The sequence below is a fragment of the Vulpes lagopus genome, chromosome 16 (assembly GCF_018345385.1).
Source record: "Vulpes lagopus strain Blue_001 chromosome 16, ASM1834538v1, whole genome shotgun sequence".
In the NCBI taxonomy this organism is placed as follows: Eukaryota; Metazoa; Chordata; class Mammalia; order Carnivora; family Canidae; genus Vulpes; species Vulpes lagopus.
The window spans coordinates 55,331,475-55,352,343 of record NC_054839.1 but is presented as its reverse complement, the minus strand read 5'-3'; the positions used below and the strand labels follow the sequence as shown (position 1 = coordinate 55,352,343).

The window sequence follows — 20,869 nt, the reverse complement described above, 5'->3', positions numbered from 1 at the left end:
ATCCATCAATCTTGCTTGATCAGAACCTTTTGAATTTAATACTGTAACATATATTTTGTTATTGATGTATTTCTTGTTATAGATGGATAAGTGTCTCAAAGGAATTAATGTAAAGGCAGCATAATTCATAAAACATCACTGTTTTTCTTTCTGTAGTCTTTTCATCTGTTTCTGAATGCACTCATTAGGGATGTAGCACAATCCAAGGTACTGGAATAAAAAAATGTGATAGAAAGATAATACTTTTTTTCCCCCCCCTGGTATCTTGTATATATACTTCAGTATATGCTGGCCATTATAAGAACAAAGCCAAATATTTCATACTAGCAAAATAAACAGGTGGAAAAGAGGTAAAAATAATAGTCTGGATTAATTATGAAAAGAATTTATGAGGGCAATTTAGAAAATTTTCTTAACAATATACTTTTACCAAGGTTTTCTTTCCTTGTCAAATCTAGAGGCCTTTTTCATTCAAAGGAGGCAATGGAAAATTTAAATAATTTTGTGTTTAATCTTCTTGACCTTGAAGTTGCTGTTTTTGTTTTTTGTTTTTTTTTTTTACACAATGTATATTTTTATGATTGCCTTTTGTCTTTTATTCTATGGTAGATTAACTACTTTAAAAAATGTGTTGTGCATTGTTTATCTTTTTACTTCATCTTCTGCCTTAATCCGTGGATCATGAAAACACATTACTTGTCTCTTGTTTATCTGTTAACAAATACTTGATGTTTAGACCTAGTGGAGTAACTTGAATCTCAATAACATTTTTGGGTAGTATTTTTTCCAAAAGGGTGAAGAGAAAATATATGGTTAATCTTAGAATTTGGTAGATCTTGAAACATTCTAATAATTAGGGTTTTTCATTCTTACTACTACTTTCTTCTTGGGGTGCCTAGGTTAAGTGTCTGCCTTGGGCTCACGTCATCTTCTCAGGGTCCTAGGGTAGAGCTCTGCATCAGGCTCCCTGCTCAGTGGGGAGTCTGCTTCTCCCTCTCTCTGCCTCATAATGCTCTGCATTCCTTAAAGTTTCATGCTTTCTTCCTTATTTTTGTGTTTTTGAAGTGTATCCTACTCAACAGTATATACAAGATTGTGGATTAGAAGTAATTGTTTTCTCCAGAGTCAGTATAATACCATGGCTAATTCTAAGGTAGCTGGTTTTGTTCGTTCCTTTGCTTTTTGGCATGATCTCCCTTTTTCAAACAGAATATTTAAAATTGGGTGTTCTGGCAATATCTGATTTCTTACTAATTTTGAATCTGGAAAAGACCAGTAGAAAATCTGTAATAGTTGTTATAATTTAGCAAAAATTTGTATCATCTTTGATACAAATTTTTGTATCAAAAAATTAGAATACCTTTGAAGTTCTGCTGACCGTGTTGGAAAAATCATCGTAGAAACTGATTTCTTCCAGAAGAGATCCATGAAAGTAGTATTTTTGATAATTTTTATTTTCTTTGGGATTAGAAAGTTGAACATTTTAGTGTCTACTTTAGATAATCAGCCACTTGACAAAATTCTTCTTTTTGTTTCTTGATCAGTAGTCTTCATTCATTTGTAAAACATTTACAGAATTAACTCACTGTGCCAACTCTTTCTGGAGATACGGTTTCTGTTACGGTTTTCTTGATTTTCTTCTTACTGCCAGCTGGGACTGTTCTGGGCACCTGGAGGGGTTTGTGAGAAATTCTTTTCTTTATAGACAGCCTTAGAACTAGTAAGGAGTGATGAAAGATGAGTTAAGAATATGTTATATCATGGCTTAACGTAGCATGGAATGTTTTGTTTTATAGATGATGTTAAATATGTAAATCAGCAAGTTCAATTTTAGTTATAATACAAATGAATAGAAATAGTTTATAGAAACATATTGCCTCTTATTTTGTTGCTTAAAAATGATTAGGCTTAGGTTTTTCTCTTTCTTCAGTATTAGCAATGCTTAAAACTAATAAGCAGTACATGCTCATTTAGTAATTTAGTACTGAGAACAAATACTGCAAATAGTCTAGTCTGCACATTTCTCAGAGTGGTATTTATATATAAAATTCTTAGATTTATGGTTTCTGATTTGAATATAACTGGATTTTCACTAAGAATCTTTAAAAATTGAAATATTATTGATAAGGTTCAAGTGATTTTATTGAGGTGTAGTGGATTAGTAGACCTCCTAACATCCATTTGAGTTCCTTTGTGGCATTTTAGCACTGGTGGATTTGTTAGCTTTGTTTTGAAATTTATTCTCTTAGCAGTTGAAATACAAGTTCTCTAGTGGAGTGCTTATTTTTTTCATCAGAAGAGTGGTGTCTTAAAATAGAATTAAGTAAGGTCCTACTGTGTCATTCTTAAGAGCCTTTGTCAATAGTAGTCTCACAGTGGCTGTTCTTTCTTGTTTGAATAATGATCTCATTTTGAAAGTGCCTTTACATTTTTCTTTATAAATGATACATTATCAAACCCATAGTCTTCATAAATAATTAACTCTTGAAGCAAGAGAGATACGAGCGCTTCTCAATGATTCAAAATAATTTCTATTTAAGGACATTTGTTTATTCATTTTTGAGTATGAATATGTTGAATCCACAAGTTTTGGTACATCAGGCAAAACAAGTTATTTCCTGAAAGTAATCTCACTTGGGAGAAGTTTATGAGTGGATCTGCTTCTCCAGCCCTATAATTATCTATCCTAAGACCATTTGTTTTTGCTTTTAATATGTTTGTATTTTTCAGTTATGAATCCTGTGGGGTATGGTAAAGAAATCAAGGCTTTAGAGCTCCTACTGTATGAGAAATTGTAAACTTAGCCTACTATTAATCTGAGCAAAATATGATTTGTTACGAGTTATTTTTCATTTTGAAAGTGAAGCAAGCCTGTAACTTAAAAAAAAAAAAATTACTAGTTGTATTTCCTGTTCCCAAGTGGAATGCTCCCTTTTTGCCTGTATTTTCAATCAGATGTACTGTTACTACTGATTAGTATTCAAGAAATAAGGGAAAACGGGGAAATTTGGGAAATCATATCTTCATAGTTTCTGAATTTACTTTTTAAAACTTTAAAGTGGTTAAGGTTTACTTAGATCTCATTAATTTGGAAATCTTTAATCTTATAGTTTATTAAAATATTAGATATGAAAAATGATTTGTCAAGGGAATTGATTAGAAAAGACTAGAGGGTACATTTTTAATAATTAAAAAGAACTTTTATAGCACCTGTTTGCACAGTATACAGTAATCCCTCCTTATCTTCCAAGACTCCCAGTGAATATCTGAAAATGTAGGTTGTACCGAACCCTGTATATACTGTCTTTTTCTCTGTGCATAATGTACCTATGATAAAGTTTCACTTATAAATTAGATACAGTAAAAGATGGACAACAACAGTGATAAAATAGAACAATGATAACAAAAATGTGATAAAAATTATGTGAATGTGGTCTGTCTCTCAAAATATCTTATTGCATGTCCTCACCCTTCTATTTGTAATGATGTGAGATGATAAAATGCTAGTGTTGAGATGAAGTGAGGTGAATGACATATGTGACATAGCATTAGGCTGTTGTTGACCTTCTGATGATGTGTCAGGATCATCTGCTTTTGGATCATGGTTGAACAGGGTAACTGGAACCACAGAGAGCAAAACCACAGGGGGTCTGTAGGTACTACTAAGATGGCTGTGGGGCCTACTGTAGGTACAATGAATACATAAATAAGCTAGCTATGATGTATTAATGCTAAGCCTTTCTCATCTGTTGAAAAGCACCCCCTTAAGAACTCCAGCTGTGGAATACTTTGTTAATCTATTTGGGATTATAGTGTTTTGTTTTTTGACTCTTGAAAATACCTAATTAGAGTACAATTCTTGAGATATTTAGTATTCAGATCTTTTTCTAGTTTGTACTTCTTTCCTCTCATCATCCCTCATAATGTGATATGTGACCTCCTCAATGTGATTATGCTATGAAATACTGTGGTAAGCTATTGCTTAAAAAGTATAGTCTTCAGAACTCAAAGACTTTAGGACTTAAAATCTATTGGAAACTTAAAAATAAAAAAAATAGCTGCCCACATAGGCTTATAAAGTACTTTCGTAGTTAGTTGATACCTCTTGCTAGATGGCACTTGCACCCCCTGGACTTCTTTTAGATATCTTTTTTCACTTCTTTACATTTTGAAAGTCACAGATTTGATGGTTAAATTCATAGGTTTTCTTTTCTTAGTCCAAACTGTTTTCATTTCTCACTTGTACAGAATTGGATATATTCCTAAAGTAGAAGGGTTAGCTTGTCTTTCTTCTTCAGGCTTTAAAAAAAAATTGAGTCTAAATGTTGTTAGGTAATGGAATAACGATTCCTTTTCAGCTGTTGGTATATTTCCAAACTGGCTGGCAGAGCCAAGAGGAAGTGAAGGCTTTAAAACACTAACTTTGGTTGGTTGCTACTTTCTTAGTGCTGAGACTATAACCTTTGTTGGTTGATTGATAGAGAACAAGAGAGCACAATCCTCGTTCCACTAACAGGTAAGGAACCCTTCTGATAACCAGTTGGCGTGAGAGAGAAATTACCCGATAACATTTTTTTCTTAATTTATCCACAAATATAACATGTCCATGAAATACTATACTGTGACTGTGTTCTATACAAAAAGAATGTGCAGCACCTTTCTATTTAAGAATAAGATCTGAAATTTAATAGGGATTTATCACTCTGTACCACAAAGTACAATTATCTATTTTCTACTTACGTTAAAGTTTACCCTGCAGTCCCTGTAACTTTAAATACATATCTGCCTATCTTACTCTCCTTTCAGCTTTTCCTTGATCAGATGCTATGTGCTTTGACTTCTTTCTCTTATTTACCTTATTTCTATAATAAAGTAAACTATTTTCCAGTGTCTTTATCATCATCTATTATTTGGGTATATCTTACTGCTTTAATTCCTGCATTATAGCCATTAATGATTTATTTCCTGGTCCTTCTTGACCCCAAACCAAATGATCATACGATTTAAAAAAGATTTGGAGATTGTATTCCCTATGTCCACTGTTCTGCCCTCCTACTTTTAAATATGAGTGCTTGAAGAATGAATCTTTTCCAGGGACAGTAGTCATAGCTTGATAAAATTTAGGTTTAGCTTTGTATTGCTGTAATATGGGACTGTAGTCTGATTAATTCTTTAAATTACTGGAGACTTTAAAACGAGAACAAATTCAGCTTCTTAGACAATTCCCAAAGTTTAGTAATATTTCTGTTAATATGCTTGATTATTCTGTTTCTCCTTTTCAATCCATCTTCTTCTCTTTGGCAGAAGATTAACTGGGACTCCTCCTTTGATATATCTGAGGTTGAGTGCCTTTCCCAGTCCCTTTAAGACAATTGTGCTCTTGTTTCTAGTCCTAATTTATCATTTTTTTGAGTTGGTCTTCCACTCGAAGTCGGGTGGTTTGTCACAGAGAATGTTATGGCTTACACCACGATAGGTCCCTTCTTAATAGTTACTGAAGAATTAATCATTTGTGGTGACAGATTTCTAAAGTTCAAATTAAGGAGGCACTAAAGAAAGTATGCTCAAGGGTAGCTCCTTTTTATCCTGAGGATAAGTCATTACAAACTCAAATGACCAGAGAATGTAATTTCTTAATAAGAATTTTTTCTTAAATCTATATTCAGCTCTCTATTTCAGTGCTTCTCTCCTACCAGAGGTGCAAGGAGTGATCCTAGAACCACAGATACAGCCAAGACCACGGAGAGCTTTTGACGTCAGGGGTCCACTTTCTCCACTGAACCCTTGGAAGCAGAATATCCAGCTTCTGGAGAGAGTGGGAAAGGATAATAAACAAGTGGGTGCTTTCCATTATTTACTTGGGTTTATTTATAGATTGGAGTGTCCTTCCATTGCCCATTTAATTCTATTGGGTTCATTATAAGAACCAAGTGGGGCTGCAACCTGTTTATTTTTTTTTTTCTAAGAATGCTAACCAGTGCCCATTCAAAACAGATACCTAACAATTTATTTAATTTTCTCTCCAGATAATTAAAGCAGTGGATGATTTGGGCACTAGATTTGGTGACTGCTTGTATAGTCCACGGGAATTTTAAAAAGGAATGTTTGCCCATTTTAACCTTTAATGGTATTAGTGGACTTCTAAGTGCTCTTTTATATTCCAGTAATTAAGAAGTTTTTGTATTTCATCTTTGGGCAAGCTGGACATCTGAACTGTCCTAATTTATGCTGTCTGATGTCCAGGTGTTATCCTACTCTGTTAGAACTTTTTGGTCTTTTTCCTAACTCAAACTTTAGGACTTCATATGAATTAGATCTTTTAGAAGATACAATGATAGTACCTTTATGGTTTTACTGTCAAATAGAGGCTTCATTCTTTAATAAGATGAATGTGAATGATTATAAGTTTCAGGATATATTATCCCTGAAAGCTACGTTAAATATATACTCATAAGTAGTTTCCCATTCCCTAGGAATAATGTTATTTGTGGCAAAAGAGCCTTGTCCTAGATGTTTCCCATGGCATTAAGATGGTTTTCTCTTAGTTTCTTTGATGCCAAGGGTAGGATTTGATTCCAGGAAGTTCTTATCATCTACAGTGGGTAGAACGTGAACTTTGGTGTCTTTGGCAAGTTTTCATTTTTCCTTGGTGGATTCCTTCTGTGACTCCAGGTATCTTGATAATGGGAGACCGGTTTATTTGTTCTCTAATTGCCCAGATTTCTTTCAACTGGTAAACATCATACTTCTTCAGCAAAAGGAACTCTTCTAGCAGAGCCTTCATGGATGATATCTGTCACACATGCAGCACCTGCAGTTTGGAAGGCAGTGGTGAACGGAGCCACGCAATATATCTAGAAGACACAAGGATGAGAGAGCCACCTGTTCTTGTCATTTATAAACTTTAAGATTTACTCTGGTGTACTCTTGGTCTGGAAACGGAAAGGCTCAAATAATGAAATAATTTTTTCAGATTGGAGTTTTACATGGCCATGCAAACATTCCTTTCTATTCAGAAGACTGAAATAGAGGAAGTATGAGAGACTCCTTTCTTTTAAAAGCAGCTCTCTGTTTCACTTAAAAGATTTGTGGGATTGAAAAATCACCTTAATGAAGCAGGCAACCCCCCACCCCCACCCCCCACCCCCGTTTTTTTAGTAGTATAGGAGATCCCAAAGACTTCTCAAACTGTTTTTTGTTGCCTGACACTGAAAAGAGCTAGTAAACAAAAGGTGAACTTAATTATTCCCAAATTAATGTTTAGTGTTAGGATACACTCTTTCAGGCTTATCTTTTTCTGGTCTTGAGCCTTAATTCTTATGTGTCAAATCAACAAAGATACCAGTATAGAGACATCTTTTGAGATCAAATAGGTTGGTCGGTCTTCTAAAGTAGTAAATATCTGTTAAATTTGAGGTATTGTTCTGCCTTGAAGTTTGAATGATACTGAAACGAAGAAGTGTTTTATAAGAGCAAAGGCTATTAGTAGTATTAGAATAAGCCTCTACATGTGAATAAGTGTTGCAAAATAGTTACCCAAATGGAAGTAGTTATCAAAATGTTTCTATTTTTCTCTTTGGTATCTATTAGTTAGTCAAAAGCTATTAAAGAAGTTTTTGAAAGTTATTTGATGCTGCCAGTTTGTTTTGTTTGGTATAGTTTTTTGGAATAGAAATTCTAGAATCCTTAATATGGGAGCATCTAAAATGTTTTAGGAATCTTGAAGGTCTTAGGAACCACATTTACTAATTTATAACTTGGCCTTTAGTCTTTCTTTCCATGAGACCTGTTTTTTGCCTCATTAATTATAAATTTTTGTATAGTACTTAAAAGTTTAAAAGATCAATTTGAACTAAAATTTCCGTAGGGAGCTCTGAATTCCCATAAATGATTACAGCTTTTTAACTTGATTTGTTGCTGTTAAATATGAATAAGACAGTCTTTACAAACACATAAATTTAAAAATACCCACCATTTTAGAAAGAACTCAGGGGAAATGAAAGTGAAATTTGCTTGGAAATTAAGTTGAACTCTTTGAACCACAGTACCAACCAGTTTATGGCCTGTGCGATTATAAGCCTTTTGTTTCAGCTTTAAAGATGAAAAGTGATTTAATCTCTTAACCTCATGCTTTGATTAAATTTTAGCTCTGTTCCTTAAAGTGTGCAAAAGAAATGTAAGTGCATTTCCATTTACCTCGTGCCACTAAAAGCTATTTAAAAGTGAAACTTTTTGTATATTAATGTGAACTGATTTGTTTATTTAAACTTTTATTTTGATACATTTTCCTTTCAGATTTTTTTATATTTCGTGTCACTATGCAATTCTATATTTTTCAGTGTTTATTTTATGATTATTAGTATAAGCTAATTTTTTTCCTAGAATGACTAATTGTGTAATATTTGTATTATGTGATCATTTGAAAACTAATAAATATTTTCTCCATGAAAAAAATGCACTTACTGATAAATGGCTTATTTTGTTTCAGGAATAGACAATGAAAACAACAATATTTTTAAGTGTATTTTAATTTTATGTGTCGTCCTCTAAGTATTTCTGAATATATATCCTATTCTTGTGTATGTTAATCTTTTTTGAAAAAATTTTTAAAAAACTGTTAAATTAAAATGATTATTCATTGGGTCACCCAGTGCCAAATGTATGAAATAGGTGATCTATTTATTTAGTCTTTTTTCCCATTTTCCTGATTAGTTTCATCTTTGTTTCCAGAAGGGGGTTGGTTTCTTTTCTTTTTTTTTTAGATGCCATTTTGGTGTGTCCATTTTGCAAACCATTAAAACTCTCGAGCAAATATTGTAAATATCAGGAATAAACATGGTCAAATCTTTTAAAGTGAGATTGATCAAAATATAAACGGAAAGGTAAAACCCGTTAAAAAATAGCATATAATAGACAAATCCTCGCCTTAGAAAAAAAAAAAAAGCATTTGGAAATAATGGCTGATTGGAAAACTACCCAATTCACTAGAGCTGTTAACAGGAGACGAAAAATATTTTATATTTTAATGTTCTGTTTGAACTGATAATCATAGAAATTTTAAGAGTCTCTTGCTTTTAACTTTATCAAGACAACATGGAAAAGGATAAAACTTAGTTTTTATGATTATAGCTACATAAACTTAATTGAAGCCACTGGAACAATTTACCTTTTCTATGTAGTTTTCTAGAAGCAAGAGGGATTTTCTTTTTGATTAAGAAGTGGACTCCAAAAATTAAAAATCAATGTTGGAATGGGGTCCTAGACAAGAAATAAAAGTTGGATTAATGACAATTTATGGATTAAAATGAAACAGTTTGGCTCTCCAAGGAAATTACACTCTGAAAAAATAAAAAGGAAATTTTGATATACAATAGTTACTGTTTGGGGGATAGCAGGAAGCTAAAATTCTTGGCCTTATTACTCTGGTAAGTTTGGAAAAGAAGTTAAGATTCTGTGGATAAGATTTTGGTTTTAGAATGAAAGCCATTAAAAGATTCACAGACCTATTTCAATGGAAGGCTATATTTTTTACTTGAATTCAAAAATTTTATAAGCTTTAACTATACGTGCCTAAAAGACTGGGGTGTGGGGTGTTAAATAAAAATTTTGTACTAGAAACTTCGATCATAATGTAAAAATAATGGTGAAATGAGAGTTTTATATACTTTAATTTTTATTATATGGACTCTTCTACACTTGTCTTCAAAATAAAAACATTACAGAATGTTAAACATGGCTTACCTTTATATCTTTGAGGTATGAGAACATAGGCTTATTGTTTCACCATCATTCATTGGATTAACTATAGTATAAAATTTTGTTTTGTTCTTTAGTGAGACAAAATAGCTTTTGTTTAAAAAAAAAGTAAATGTCACATAAACAATGTGGCTGACAAAGAACTGACCTTACAGTTTTTTGTAAATATGAGCACAGATCTTATTCTTATTTTGCTTTGCTATATTGAAATAATTGGGTAAAATGTCAGTGCTTAGACATCCTAAGCAATTTTTTGCTTTCTTTCCATTCAGGTATTTTTACTTCCTGTTAAAAAGATTGCATATTAATATAGTCCTAAAATGTGAAAGATTTTTGTTTTCAAAAATAAGCACATAGGTGCTCTAAAATTATTTCCACTAATATCATCAAGGTAATTAGATCACTGCAGTAAAAATGTTAGGGAACTTCAAAGTATGCTTCGGAATTTTCAGGAATTATGATCAAAAGAGATCTCTACTCGAGGTAAGGTATGGCATAGGTAGAAAAATGTTAAAAAATGTGTTCAATGAAATGTCTGATGGTAAACTACAACAGATATCCTTGGATTTTGAGACAGGTGTAGAATTAGGAAAATAATTTTTCTTACAACGTCTCTGCCAGAGAAGAGAAAAAGATAAATCACAGATTTGTTTTTGTAGGACTTTGGAATGCATTTAGATAACATATACCCACCCAGATATTGTTTCTTTGGTATACTTAGCCTCCTATGTGTCAGGGCATCTTTTATCTATGCACTCTCTCTTAGTGTTATCATCCACTTTTAATTTAGTATTTCTTAAGCTCTGAGCATTATTAAAATATTACAATTTGTATGGAAAGTGGAGTACATATTCCATGAGATTATTGTCTGGCTTCATTTTGCCTGTTTTTCTTAAGTGCTATCTAGAACTAGAAAACAGTTGTACTGAATAATTTTTATCTTGGTTTAAGAAATTTTGAGTTTTAAAAGTATTCATTTATGCTGCAACTTAGGGGAATCTGTTACATAAGGCTTAAAAAATAATGTTGGCTAGCATGTAAAATCATTTAGAGAAAAACATGCTACTCTTCTCTGAGGAATATTAAGTAGGTTCACAGAGTAAAAGTGTTAGCATATACTATTTAGTACATCTAGAAACAAAGGAAAATTCAATATCCAATACAAATGATCTAGAAAAAAGATTTAGGTTTATTTCCCCCTAGAAATACGAGTATAGTTTATTCAATAGATGGTACCGTAGAAATCATAATAATCTTTTATCCTATCTTTTAATTCTTATTATAAGAATACTAGCTTGTGGACATTGGTGTTCAGTTAAAATGGTTCACTATCTATTCTATTTTCACCTTTATGGTAGCGCAAAAGGTTGTGTTGGTGTGTAAACCTGAGATACAACTCACTACGTCATGAGGTAGATGACCCCATATTTAGGATACTCTAATGGTGTGAAGTTGATCCATATTTGCTTCCGGGTCCTATTTTTTTTTTTTTTAATTACCATAGACCTTGTCTAGTTAACACCCTTGTTTTATACAAAGTAATGAACATGCAAGGATATCTCCTGTATATCTGATATCACGCAGTTGATAAACAACTGTAGGACTTGGGTCTCCTGACCACAAGCTGCTGCCTTCTCATGTTGATCCTAGTTCTGGACAACATAGGTTGATTTCCTTCAAATATGACAGCCTTCAGGTGTTGTAAGATGGCTGTTTTACAGCATTAATTTCAAGCGTGTTTTGTTGCGCTTATTTTTAAATAGATCAAGCACCTCCATTTTATTGCTCTTACTCATGTAACGTTTTGAACTCCGTAAAAGTCTTTTTTTTTTTTTTAAATTTCTGAACATGCTTCAGTTTATCATTGTTCTCAATGTGTGACACCGAGCCAACACATGACAGGTGTGTTCCACCTGTTTGGCCTTAGAATACTTCCCTGTCACTTTGTTTATCCTTACCTATCCAGTAAGGTGCTTAATTTTGTACACAAAAATTCTATAGTGATATGCAAAATATTTTGTATCTAAAAATTAGGCTAGTAGTTAGTCTTCATGTACTGGCAAGTGTGTACAGTTCAGTGGGGGAAAAAAAAGTAGTAGCTAAGGCCTTGAGGAGTCCTAGTTTAAAATGTACAGTCTTCCATTCTTTGCTTGCTTAGTTCTGGCTGAGATTAACTATACATTCCATTTTAAATGACTTGCATAATGTGAAAAATGTTATTTTTCAGGTGGTTCTTGCTAATTTAAGGGTAACCAGGCCCTTTGGAGCTAAACTGTTGACACAGGACTGACAATGAGAAGAAAATCAACTTGTGTTTAGTAACGTAATTAAAATTAGAAACCAAAAGCTACCTCAGTGGAAAGGTTTGGGATGTATCCCAACCAGCAGAAGATGAAGTAGCAGCCCTGGAAATCTGAGAATGTGGCCTACATTCTAATGAAATCAGCATAGTTTTGAAATACAAGTTTGAATACTATAGCGATGTTTTAGTATAACAGCATTTTAAATTACAATGAAATAATTAGCTTTTTTCGCCCAAATTTTTAAATTGAGCTCCTGTAAGACACAAGGTGTTTGTTTAATGGTTGCATGGGCCTCTCTGGGTACAGGTTTACCTTTGTTTGAGAAATACCTGTTTGAAAGAGGGCATATTATCCTTCTTGAGTTAGAATTTTAGGGCAAATGAGGGAGAAAAGAACAAACACATGCCTGCTCTGTGCAGCTTTGGCCAGGTGCTTTATATGTATTTACCTAATGTAACCTAGCAGACCTGTGAGAAAGGTGACCTTTTTCATTTTACACACAAAGTTACTGAAGCCCAGAGGTTTCAGAATCTGCCCGAGGGCACATAATCAATCAGTAAGCAACAAAGATGGCATTTGAAAGACCTGTCAAAATAGAATTTTATTGCACCATTGATTGCCAAATACCTTTGCCAAAAAGAATGCATGTTCTCAGGAACGTATTTTATAGAACCTCAGTGTTTAATGTAGATAAAAGGGATATTTTACTTAGTATGCAGTTTTTAAAATCCACTCTTTAAAAAAGAGTTTATTTTTACTTATTTTATTTACAGGAAATATTTTAGTTTTACAGGAAAATTGACCAGAAAGTACAGAGAGGCCCCCTCAACCCCCAATCATATACCCTATTTTCCCTCTCATATTTTACCTTGTTCTTAACCTCTCACTTTTGGGTTGCACATTTTTTGCAATTAATGAACTAATATTGATAGACATCATTAGGATTTACTTTTGTGTCAAATACAATTTGGGTTTTGCTAAATATTTTTGTGTCTATGAGAGATGCTGATCTGTAATTTTCCTTTCTTGTAATGTCTGTCTGATTTTGATACTAGATTTGCCTCGTAGAGTGAGTGAGGAATTATTCCCTTTATTTCTTCTTTCTGAAAGAGATTGCAGAAAGTTAGTATCATTTCCTTAAATATATGCTAGAGTTCACCAGTGAAGCTATCTGGGCTTGGTGCTTTCTTCTTGTGGAGGCTATTAACTCATGATTCAATGTCTTTAATCAGATAACCCTATTCAGTTTGTTTCTTGTGTAAGTTTTGATAGAGTGTATCTTTTATGGAATTATTTCATCTCAAGTTTTCAAATTTGTAGTGATAGGGTTATTCATAATACTCCTTAATAGCCTTTAATATCCAAAGGACTGGCTGTAATGGCCCCTCTTTCATTTGTAATATTAGTTGTTCCTTCTTTTCCACTTACTTGTTAGCCTGGCCAGAGATTTATCAGTTTTACTGATAAAATAGCCAGGTTTTTTTTTACCTTTTTTTTTTTTTTTTCTGTATTTGAGTTTTCCATCTCATTGATTTCTGTTCTAATTTTTATTTCTTCTACTTGCCTTAGGTTTATATTGCTCTTCTTTCTAAGCATTGTTTTTGTACTATCCCAGTATTCTGATAAATTGTATTTTCATCTTGTAGTTTTAAATATTTTAAAATTTCTCTTGAGGATTTTTTTTTTTTACACCAGTGTGTTATTTTGAAGTATGTTGTTTACTCTCCATGTATCTTGGTATTTTGATCTACCTGTGAATATTTGTTATTGACCTTTAGTTTAATTCCACTGTGGTTTGAGAGCATTCTCAATGTTTCTATCCTTTCATATTTTTTGTGATGTGTTTTATGGTGAGTGTTCCATGTGAGCTTGAAAGGGCATATTTTGTTGGATGAAGTATTTTTCAGGTGTCACTTAGGTCTAGTTCATTGACGCTGTTCGGTTCAACTGTGTCCTTACTGATTCTCTACCTCCTGGATCTGCAGTTACTGATGAGGATAGAACAGTGTTGAAGTCTTTAAGTATAATAGTGGATAGACTAATCAATTTTTAATTTTGGTTCTATCAGTTTTTGCCTCATGTATGTTGATGCACTATTGTTAGGTCATTGTGTGTTAAGGCTTGTTATGTTCTCATGGAGAATTGATCCTTTCATTAGGTAATGACTTTATTCCTGGTAACTTTTTCTTGTTCCGAAGTCTGCATTTCCTGAAATTAATGAAGCTATTCTAGCTTTATTTTGATTAGTGTTATCATGGCATAATATCTTCATCTTTTCACATTTAATCTACGTATATCTTTATATTTAAAGTATGTTTCTTATAGACCCCCTTAATCTACATATATCTTTATTTTTAAAATGGGTCTTTTTTTATCCACTTGGTAGTGTTTGTCTTTTAATTTGATAATATTTCAGCCATTTACATTTAAAGCAATTATTGATATAGTTGGGTTAATATGTTTATAACTTTTCATTGCCTTTGTTCTTTTAAAATTTATGGGGCAGCCCGGGTGGCTCAGCGGTTTAGCGCCGCCTTCAGCCCAGGGCCTGATCCTGGAGACCTGGGATCAAGTCCCAGGTCGGGCTCCCTGCATGGGGCCTGCTTCTCCCTCTGCCTGTGTCTCTGCCTCTCTGCCTGCCTCTCTCTGTGTCTCTCATGATTAAATAAAATCTTTAAAATTTATATCTTTTCCTTTTTTTTTTCTTTTCCTCCTTTTTAAGTTTTTCTGATCTTGAGTATTTGAGTATATTCCATTTTCTCTCTTCTTAACAAACTTTTAATATGTTTTTTAGTTTTGCCTTAGAGTTTGCTATATACATTTGTAACTAATCTACCTTCAAATAATACACACCACTTCATGAGTAGAGTGGGTATCTTAGAATAGAATATTCTTGCTTTTTTCCTGCCCATCTCTTATAAGATTGCTGCCCTTTATTTCACTTTTCTATAAGCTATAATCAACAAAATATTGTTGCTGTTATTTTGAACAAATTGTTATATCAATTTAGAGTCTTAAAAATAAGAGGTTTTATGTTGCCTTTTGAAATTACTTCTCTGATACTCTTCCAAAAGGAAATTGTGTAGACCCATGACCTGTGTAATCTCTTTCCTCTGGAGAACTTATTTTAGAATTTTTTTCAAAGCAGGTCCACTGGTGACAAATTCCCTCCATTTTTGTGCGAAAAATATTCTTCTTAGTTTTGAAGGATACCTTTGCTTATATACAAATTTCTAGATGGGTAGGGTTTTCTTTTTTTTTTTTTTTTTCCCTGTCTCAACATTTTAAATACTCTGTCTTCTTGCTTGTATAATTAAAAAATACCTGATGTAATTCTTATCCTTATTCCTCTGTAGGTCAGGTTTCTTCTCCCTTACTCCTACCTCTGGTTCTTTGAAGATTTTTCCTTTGTCTTTGATTTTCTACGGTTTGAATGTGATATGCCTAAGTATAGATATTTTGGGTTTATCCTATGTCCTGTTCTCTGAGCTTACTGGATCTGTGCTGTTAGTGTCTGTTACAAATTTTGAAAAATTCTTAGCCATTACTTTTTCAAATAATTCTTTAGTTCCTTTTTCTCTTCTCCTCCTGGTATTCCCATTGTGCATATGTTGCATCTTTTTAAATTGTCCCATGGCTTTTGGATATTCCTTTTTCTCCTTCTCTTTTCAGCGTAGGAAGATTCTGTTGATACGTCTTTTAGCTCACTAATTCTTAGGCCGTGTGCAGTCAGCTTATGAGCCCACGAAGTGCATTCTTTATTTCTGACTTTGTTTTTGAGTCCTAGCACTTCCTTTTGATACTTAGAGTTGCATTACCCATCTGTTTCTGCATTTTATCCTCCTCTTCCATTAGAGCTTTTACTGTATTAGTAATTGTTTGAAATTGTTGGTCTAGTAATTCAAACATATCTTCCATATCTGAATCTGGTTCTGATGCTTGTTTTGTATATTGAGATTTTGTGTGTGTGTGTGTGTGTGTGTGTGTGTGTTAAATCTTTTAGGGTGCCTTATTATTTTTTTGTTAAGTGCTAGACGTGCTGTATTGGAAAAGGAACTTGGGCAAATAGGTCTATAGTGAGGTTTTATGTTGATCTGGCTAGGTGTTAGTCTGTTTATTGTTTGTTCTACCTATATGTGTCAGAAGCTGAAATTCCCTCTAATGTGGAATTTTTTTGACCAATCTGTTTTCTTTGGGATTTCTTAAAGATTCCTTTATAAATGGAATCTGAGCCTTGCCATTCTTCTAGTAATTCCCTATTGATGTAATGGGTAGGGTGTGGATGGGGAAGTGCTTTGTGGTCCTATCTTTAGGTCTCAGTCTTTTAGTGGACTCTACTGTTGGCTTTCACCTTCGCAAGTGCCCTCCTTTCCCCTTATGATATACGAAAGGTAGAAAGGGTCTGATTTGGATACTTCCCTTTATCCATTTTGTTAGGCTTTGGTAAAATAATATTCCTTGTGGGCAGCCCTTTGTTAAGGAGAACCATATGCTCTGGGTATATTTCAAAAGGGTTACTTTTCCTTCTCCTGCTTCCAGAAGTAGAAGAGATTTTTCTTTGTTCTTCACCCTGCTAACCTGATGGGGCTTATGGAGATAAAATTCATGAAAATATAAGAAGCCCCATATCGTTGATTTCCCAGGGGTTCTTTTTTTTTTTTTTTTTAAGATTTTATTTATTAATGAGAGATAGAGAGAGAGGCAGAGACAGGCAGAGAGAGAGAGAGAGAGAGAGAGAGAGAGAGGCAGAGGGAGAAGCAGGCTCCATGCAGGGAGCCCGATATGGGACTCAATCCCGGGTCTCCAGGATCATACCCTGGGCCGAAGGCAGCTGCCAAACCGCTGAGCCACCCAGGCGTCCCTCCCAGGAGCTCTTAATCTCTTAAATTTATGTGCTCTCTGTCTCTAGCAGTCAATTCCTTGTACGTTTTTCTACCCAGCTGGCTGCAGCGGTGGTTTCTCCTGGTACACCACCAGGTATACTGCTGCTGCTGTTATGTTTGCATTCTCCACTTTTGGAGCTGACTGTTGGTCCTGTGACCTCAGTTCTCTCTCATGGGTGGAAGGGGAGTTGTTGATTTTCACTTTAGCTTTTTTCTTGTTGTGTGCTCAGAAGTGACAACTTTTACTTGCTGGACTGGAGACTGAGAGTCACTGAGCATTTTTAAATGTTCGAATTTGCCTTCAATTTGGTTTGAGTCCTTACAGAAGAAATGGTGTTTTATTAGGGGACTTCTAAGCCATTACGGTTATTTAATTTGGTTTATTTAGTCCTATTTAGCATCTACTTACTAAATTTCATGCATCTTCCAAACACTGGTGGTAATTAAGATGCTTCTACCCTTGTATAGCTCTTTTCAAAGTCTTCTGCTTTTTTCATTGTCCTGTAGATCCTGGATGTATCTCTTGTAGCTTGTCAAGGACTTTGGCTTTAGTATTTTCTCTTTTTATGAGCAAATCTCCCTCTTTACTAGATCAGTAATATGTTTGGTTATGTAGTCATTTATCATCTTTAGAAAAGGAACTTTGATTCTTTCCCTACCCTCTGTCTTCTGTAATCTCTGTTCACTTTTATTGTCTACTCATAATGGTACAGTTTCTCAAATTTTATGTTTCTTTCAATCCATTCCAATCTGACTTTTGGCATCTAATACCACTATGACTGCTCTTGCCAAAGTCACTCAGTCCTTGCTGTTGCCAAACCACTGCCTTTTTATTTGATCTTTTAACAGAATTCAGCATAATTGAACATTTCTACCTTCTGAAATGTCCTTTTCTTGATTTCTATAGCAACATATATTTTTGGTTTTCCTCCATGCATTTAGTTTTTAGTTGTTGTTGCTGGTCTTACTCTTTCATCCAACTATGGAAAGTAGTTCAGTGCTCTGTCCTTGAGCTTTTCCTTTAACCTCTTCTCCCTTTACACTTAGATAATTGATTGATTGATGCAATCTCTACACCGAACATGGGGCTTGAACTCACAGCTTCAAGATCAAGAATTGCACAGTCTTCTGACTGAGCCAGTCAGGCGCCCCTATGCTAGATAATCTTATCCATTTTAGATGGCTTAATTTTGTTACCTCTGCCCCAATTTTTATCTCCCCTTACCTCCAGCCCCTCTCAAAGCTCCAGTCTTGATACTCACTTGGATAATGAAAAAATTAAAATGTCCAATCCTGTACTATTTTTCTTAGTCTTCCTTATCTCAGGGGAGCGCACCACTGTTTATCTCATTATATGAAAAACCATGAAGTGATCTCGTCCTCATCTCCCAAATACTGTCTCCTCATTTTTGTTAGTCCAGTTGTTTGCTTTTGACCTTGTAAACTTAATTTATTTACAGCAGTTTTTTAAATTATTTTTTTTAATTTTAAGTAAATTCTGTACCACATGTGGGGCTCAAACTCACAACGCTATAATCAAGAGTCATATGTTTTACAGACCAAGCCAGCTAGCTGCCCCTATTTACAGCAGTTTTAAGTTTACAGAAAAATTGACCAAAGGGTACAGAGAGTTATATTGATTCCCCCTCCCTCTTTCCCTACTAATATCTTGGATTTATTTTTAACATTTCTTGCAACTGAACCAATTTTGATAACTTTAAGGTCCACAGTTTACATTAGGATTCACTAACTGTGTGGGTTTTGCTAAATGCGTAATGGCCCATACCCACCATTTGGGTATCTTATGATACCCACAGGAATTCCACTGCCCTTAAAAATGCTTTTTTTCCTTAACCCCTTAAAAATAGTTTTTGTTCCATCTTCTCATCCTTCACTATTCCAATCCCTGGCAACTACTGATCTTTCCTTTGCCGGTAGTTTTGCCTTCTCCAAATGTCATACAGTAAGTAGTCTTTTCTAGTGGCTTCTTAATTTTGCAATATGCAGTTAATGTTCATCCTCCTTGTCTTTCTGTGACTTTATATATAGCCTCTTTCTTTTTATCACTGTCCAGATCTACCAGTTTATTCACCTATTGAAGTGCGTATTGGTTACTTCCAATTTTTGGCACTTTGGGGTGAAGTGCTGTGAGTGAACATTCATGTGCAAATTTTTTTTGTGGACATAAGTTTTCAGCTCCTTTGGAAAAAATATCAAGTAGTGTGATTGTTGGATCTTATGGTAAGCCTATGCCTAGCCTTGTAAGAAACCACCAAACTGCCTTCTGCAGTAGCTGAACCATTTTGCATTCTCACCAGTGGTCAACAAGAGTTCTTGTTATTCCACATCTTCGTCAGTGTTTTGTGTTGTTGGTGTTTTGGATTGTAGCTACTCTCATAGGTGTATGGTGGTATCGTTTTAATTTGCAATTAATTCCCTGGTGATATGATACCAAGCATCTTTTCATAAGCTGCTTATCCATTTGTATATCATCTTTGATATACAAATATTGTATATCATTATATGGCTTGTCTTCATTCTCTTAACAGTGTCTCTTGCAAAGCAGCAGTTTTTTTCTTTTGTGGATCATACATTTGGTGCTGTATCTAAAAACTTACTGCGAAACCCATGGTCGCTTACATCTTCTGTGTTGTGGAGTTTTTATTTTAATTAATTAATTAATTAATTATTTAAGACAGAGAAAGAAGCAGAGGCATAGGCAGAAGGAGAAGCAGGTTCCCTGCAAGGATCCTGATGTGGGACTTGATCCCTGGACTCTGGGATCATGCCCTGAACTCAAGGCAGATGTTCAACCGCTGAGCCACCCAGGCATCCCTGTTTTAGTTTTGAGTTTTACGTTTAGAACTATTATAAGTTTTGGATTCACTTTTTTGAAAAACTTTTTTTTTTGTATGTGGATGCCCAGTTGTTTTAGTACCATTTTTTAAAGACTATCTTTTCTCCTTTGAATTGCTTGTGCTCCTTTTTTGAAGGTCAGACTTACCTCCTGAGTCTCTCTCAAACTTTGTCCACATGTTAACCAATTCCATCTATCAACCTCTCCTCCAAGCCACCATCCCCTCTTGCCTGAACAGTGGCCCTTACTGGTCTTCTCGCTTTATCTCTTGACCTTTGCGTTCTTCACAGAATATGACTTATTACAGTTTTAAGGCATAAGTAAAATCTTGTCCATTTTCTGCTTAATACTAATTGCTTTCTTTTGTAAAAGCAATAATATCCAAATTCTTTATCATGGCCTGTTAGGCCCTGAGTGATCTTGCCCTGACTTTTCCTCAATTTTACCCTTGCTTCTACTCTGCAGACAACCGTGGGCTTATTTAGCCTCTGAAGTATTTATTTATCCCCTATCTTAGGGGATTCATAATTAATAATGGACTCTTTCTCCACTTTTAGGTCTCAGTTTAAATGTTTTCAGCGATGCCTTCTCTAGTTAGTATATTGTAAACATCCAATTCTTTATTTTGCTAGTCATTCTCTGTTCTACTGATTTCTCTCTAGTGTTTTTTCTCAATTTGAAAGCATATATTGTTTGTTCATTGCCCGACTTCCTACAACCAGAGATCACGGCTGTCTATGCTGTTTGTAGCACCTGGCACAGTAGTTGCCACAGGAGAGGCACTGAACATATTTTAATGCAGAAGACATGGGCAGCCTTTGAAATGCCCAGATCTAGTGAGGGAGATCCACATATATGTAGATGAATTGCAGTGCCACATTAGTGCTATTGGACAGTTGTTGTAGTCCCAGAAAATAAGAGATAAAGGATTAAAGAAAAATCTTTGGGATTCTTTCTCACTAGTGTGAACTAGTGATCACATGATTCAGTTTATGAAGTCTTATTGCTGAGGATCTTTAGCCATTAATTTATTTTTATTATTTGCTAATGTGAGGGTCTATATAACTCTC

General features: G+C 34.2%; 1 protein-coding gene across 7 annotated transcripts in view; it reads left to right on the top strand.

The window, feature by feature from the left end:
- Positions 1-20,869, top strand: part of TSC22D1 (TSC22 domain family member 1) — a 131,805-nt gene that overhangs the window by 26,795 nt on the left and 84,141 nt on the right. Inside the window, exons 3-4 of one of the 7 annotated variants that reach the window (XR_005984071.1) lie at positions 5,667-5,836; positions 6,720-10,505. The exons of 1 other annotated variant lie outside the window; for it this stretch is intronic. Coding sequence is in view for 4 of the 6 variants with exons in the window: in XM_041731190.1 (XP_041587124.1) it covers positions 5,680-5,923 (244 nt within the window). In the remaining 2 variants the exon portion in view is untranslated. Of the gene's footprint in view, positions 1-5,666; positions 10,514-20,869 lie in introns of those variants that run through there. 5 more of the 7 variants (XR_005984072.1, XM_041731192.1, XM_041731191.1 and 2 more) reach the window with 5 other exon arrangements.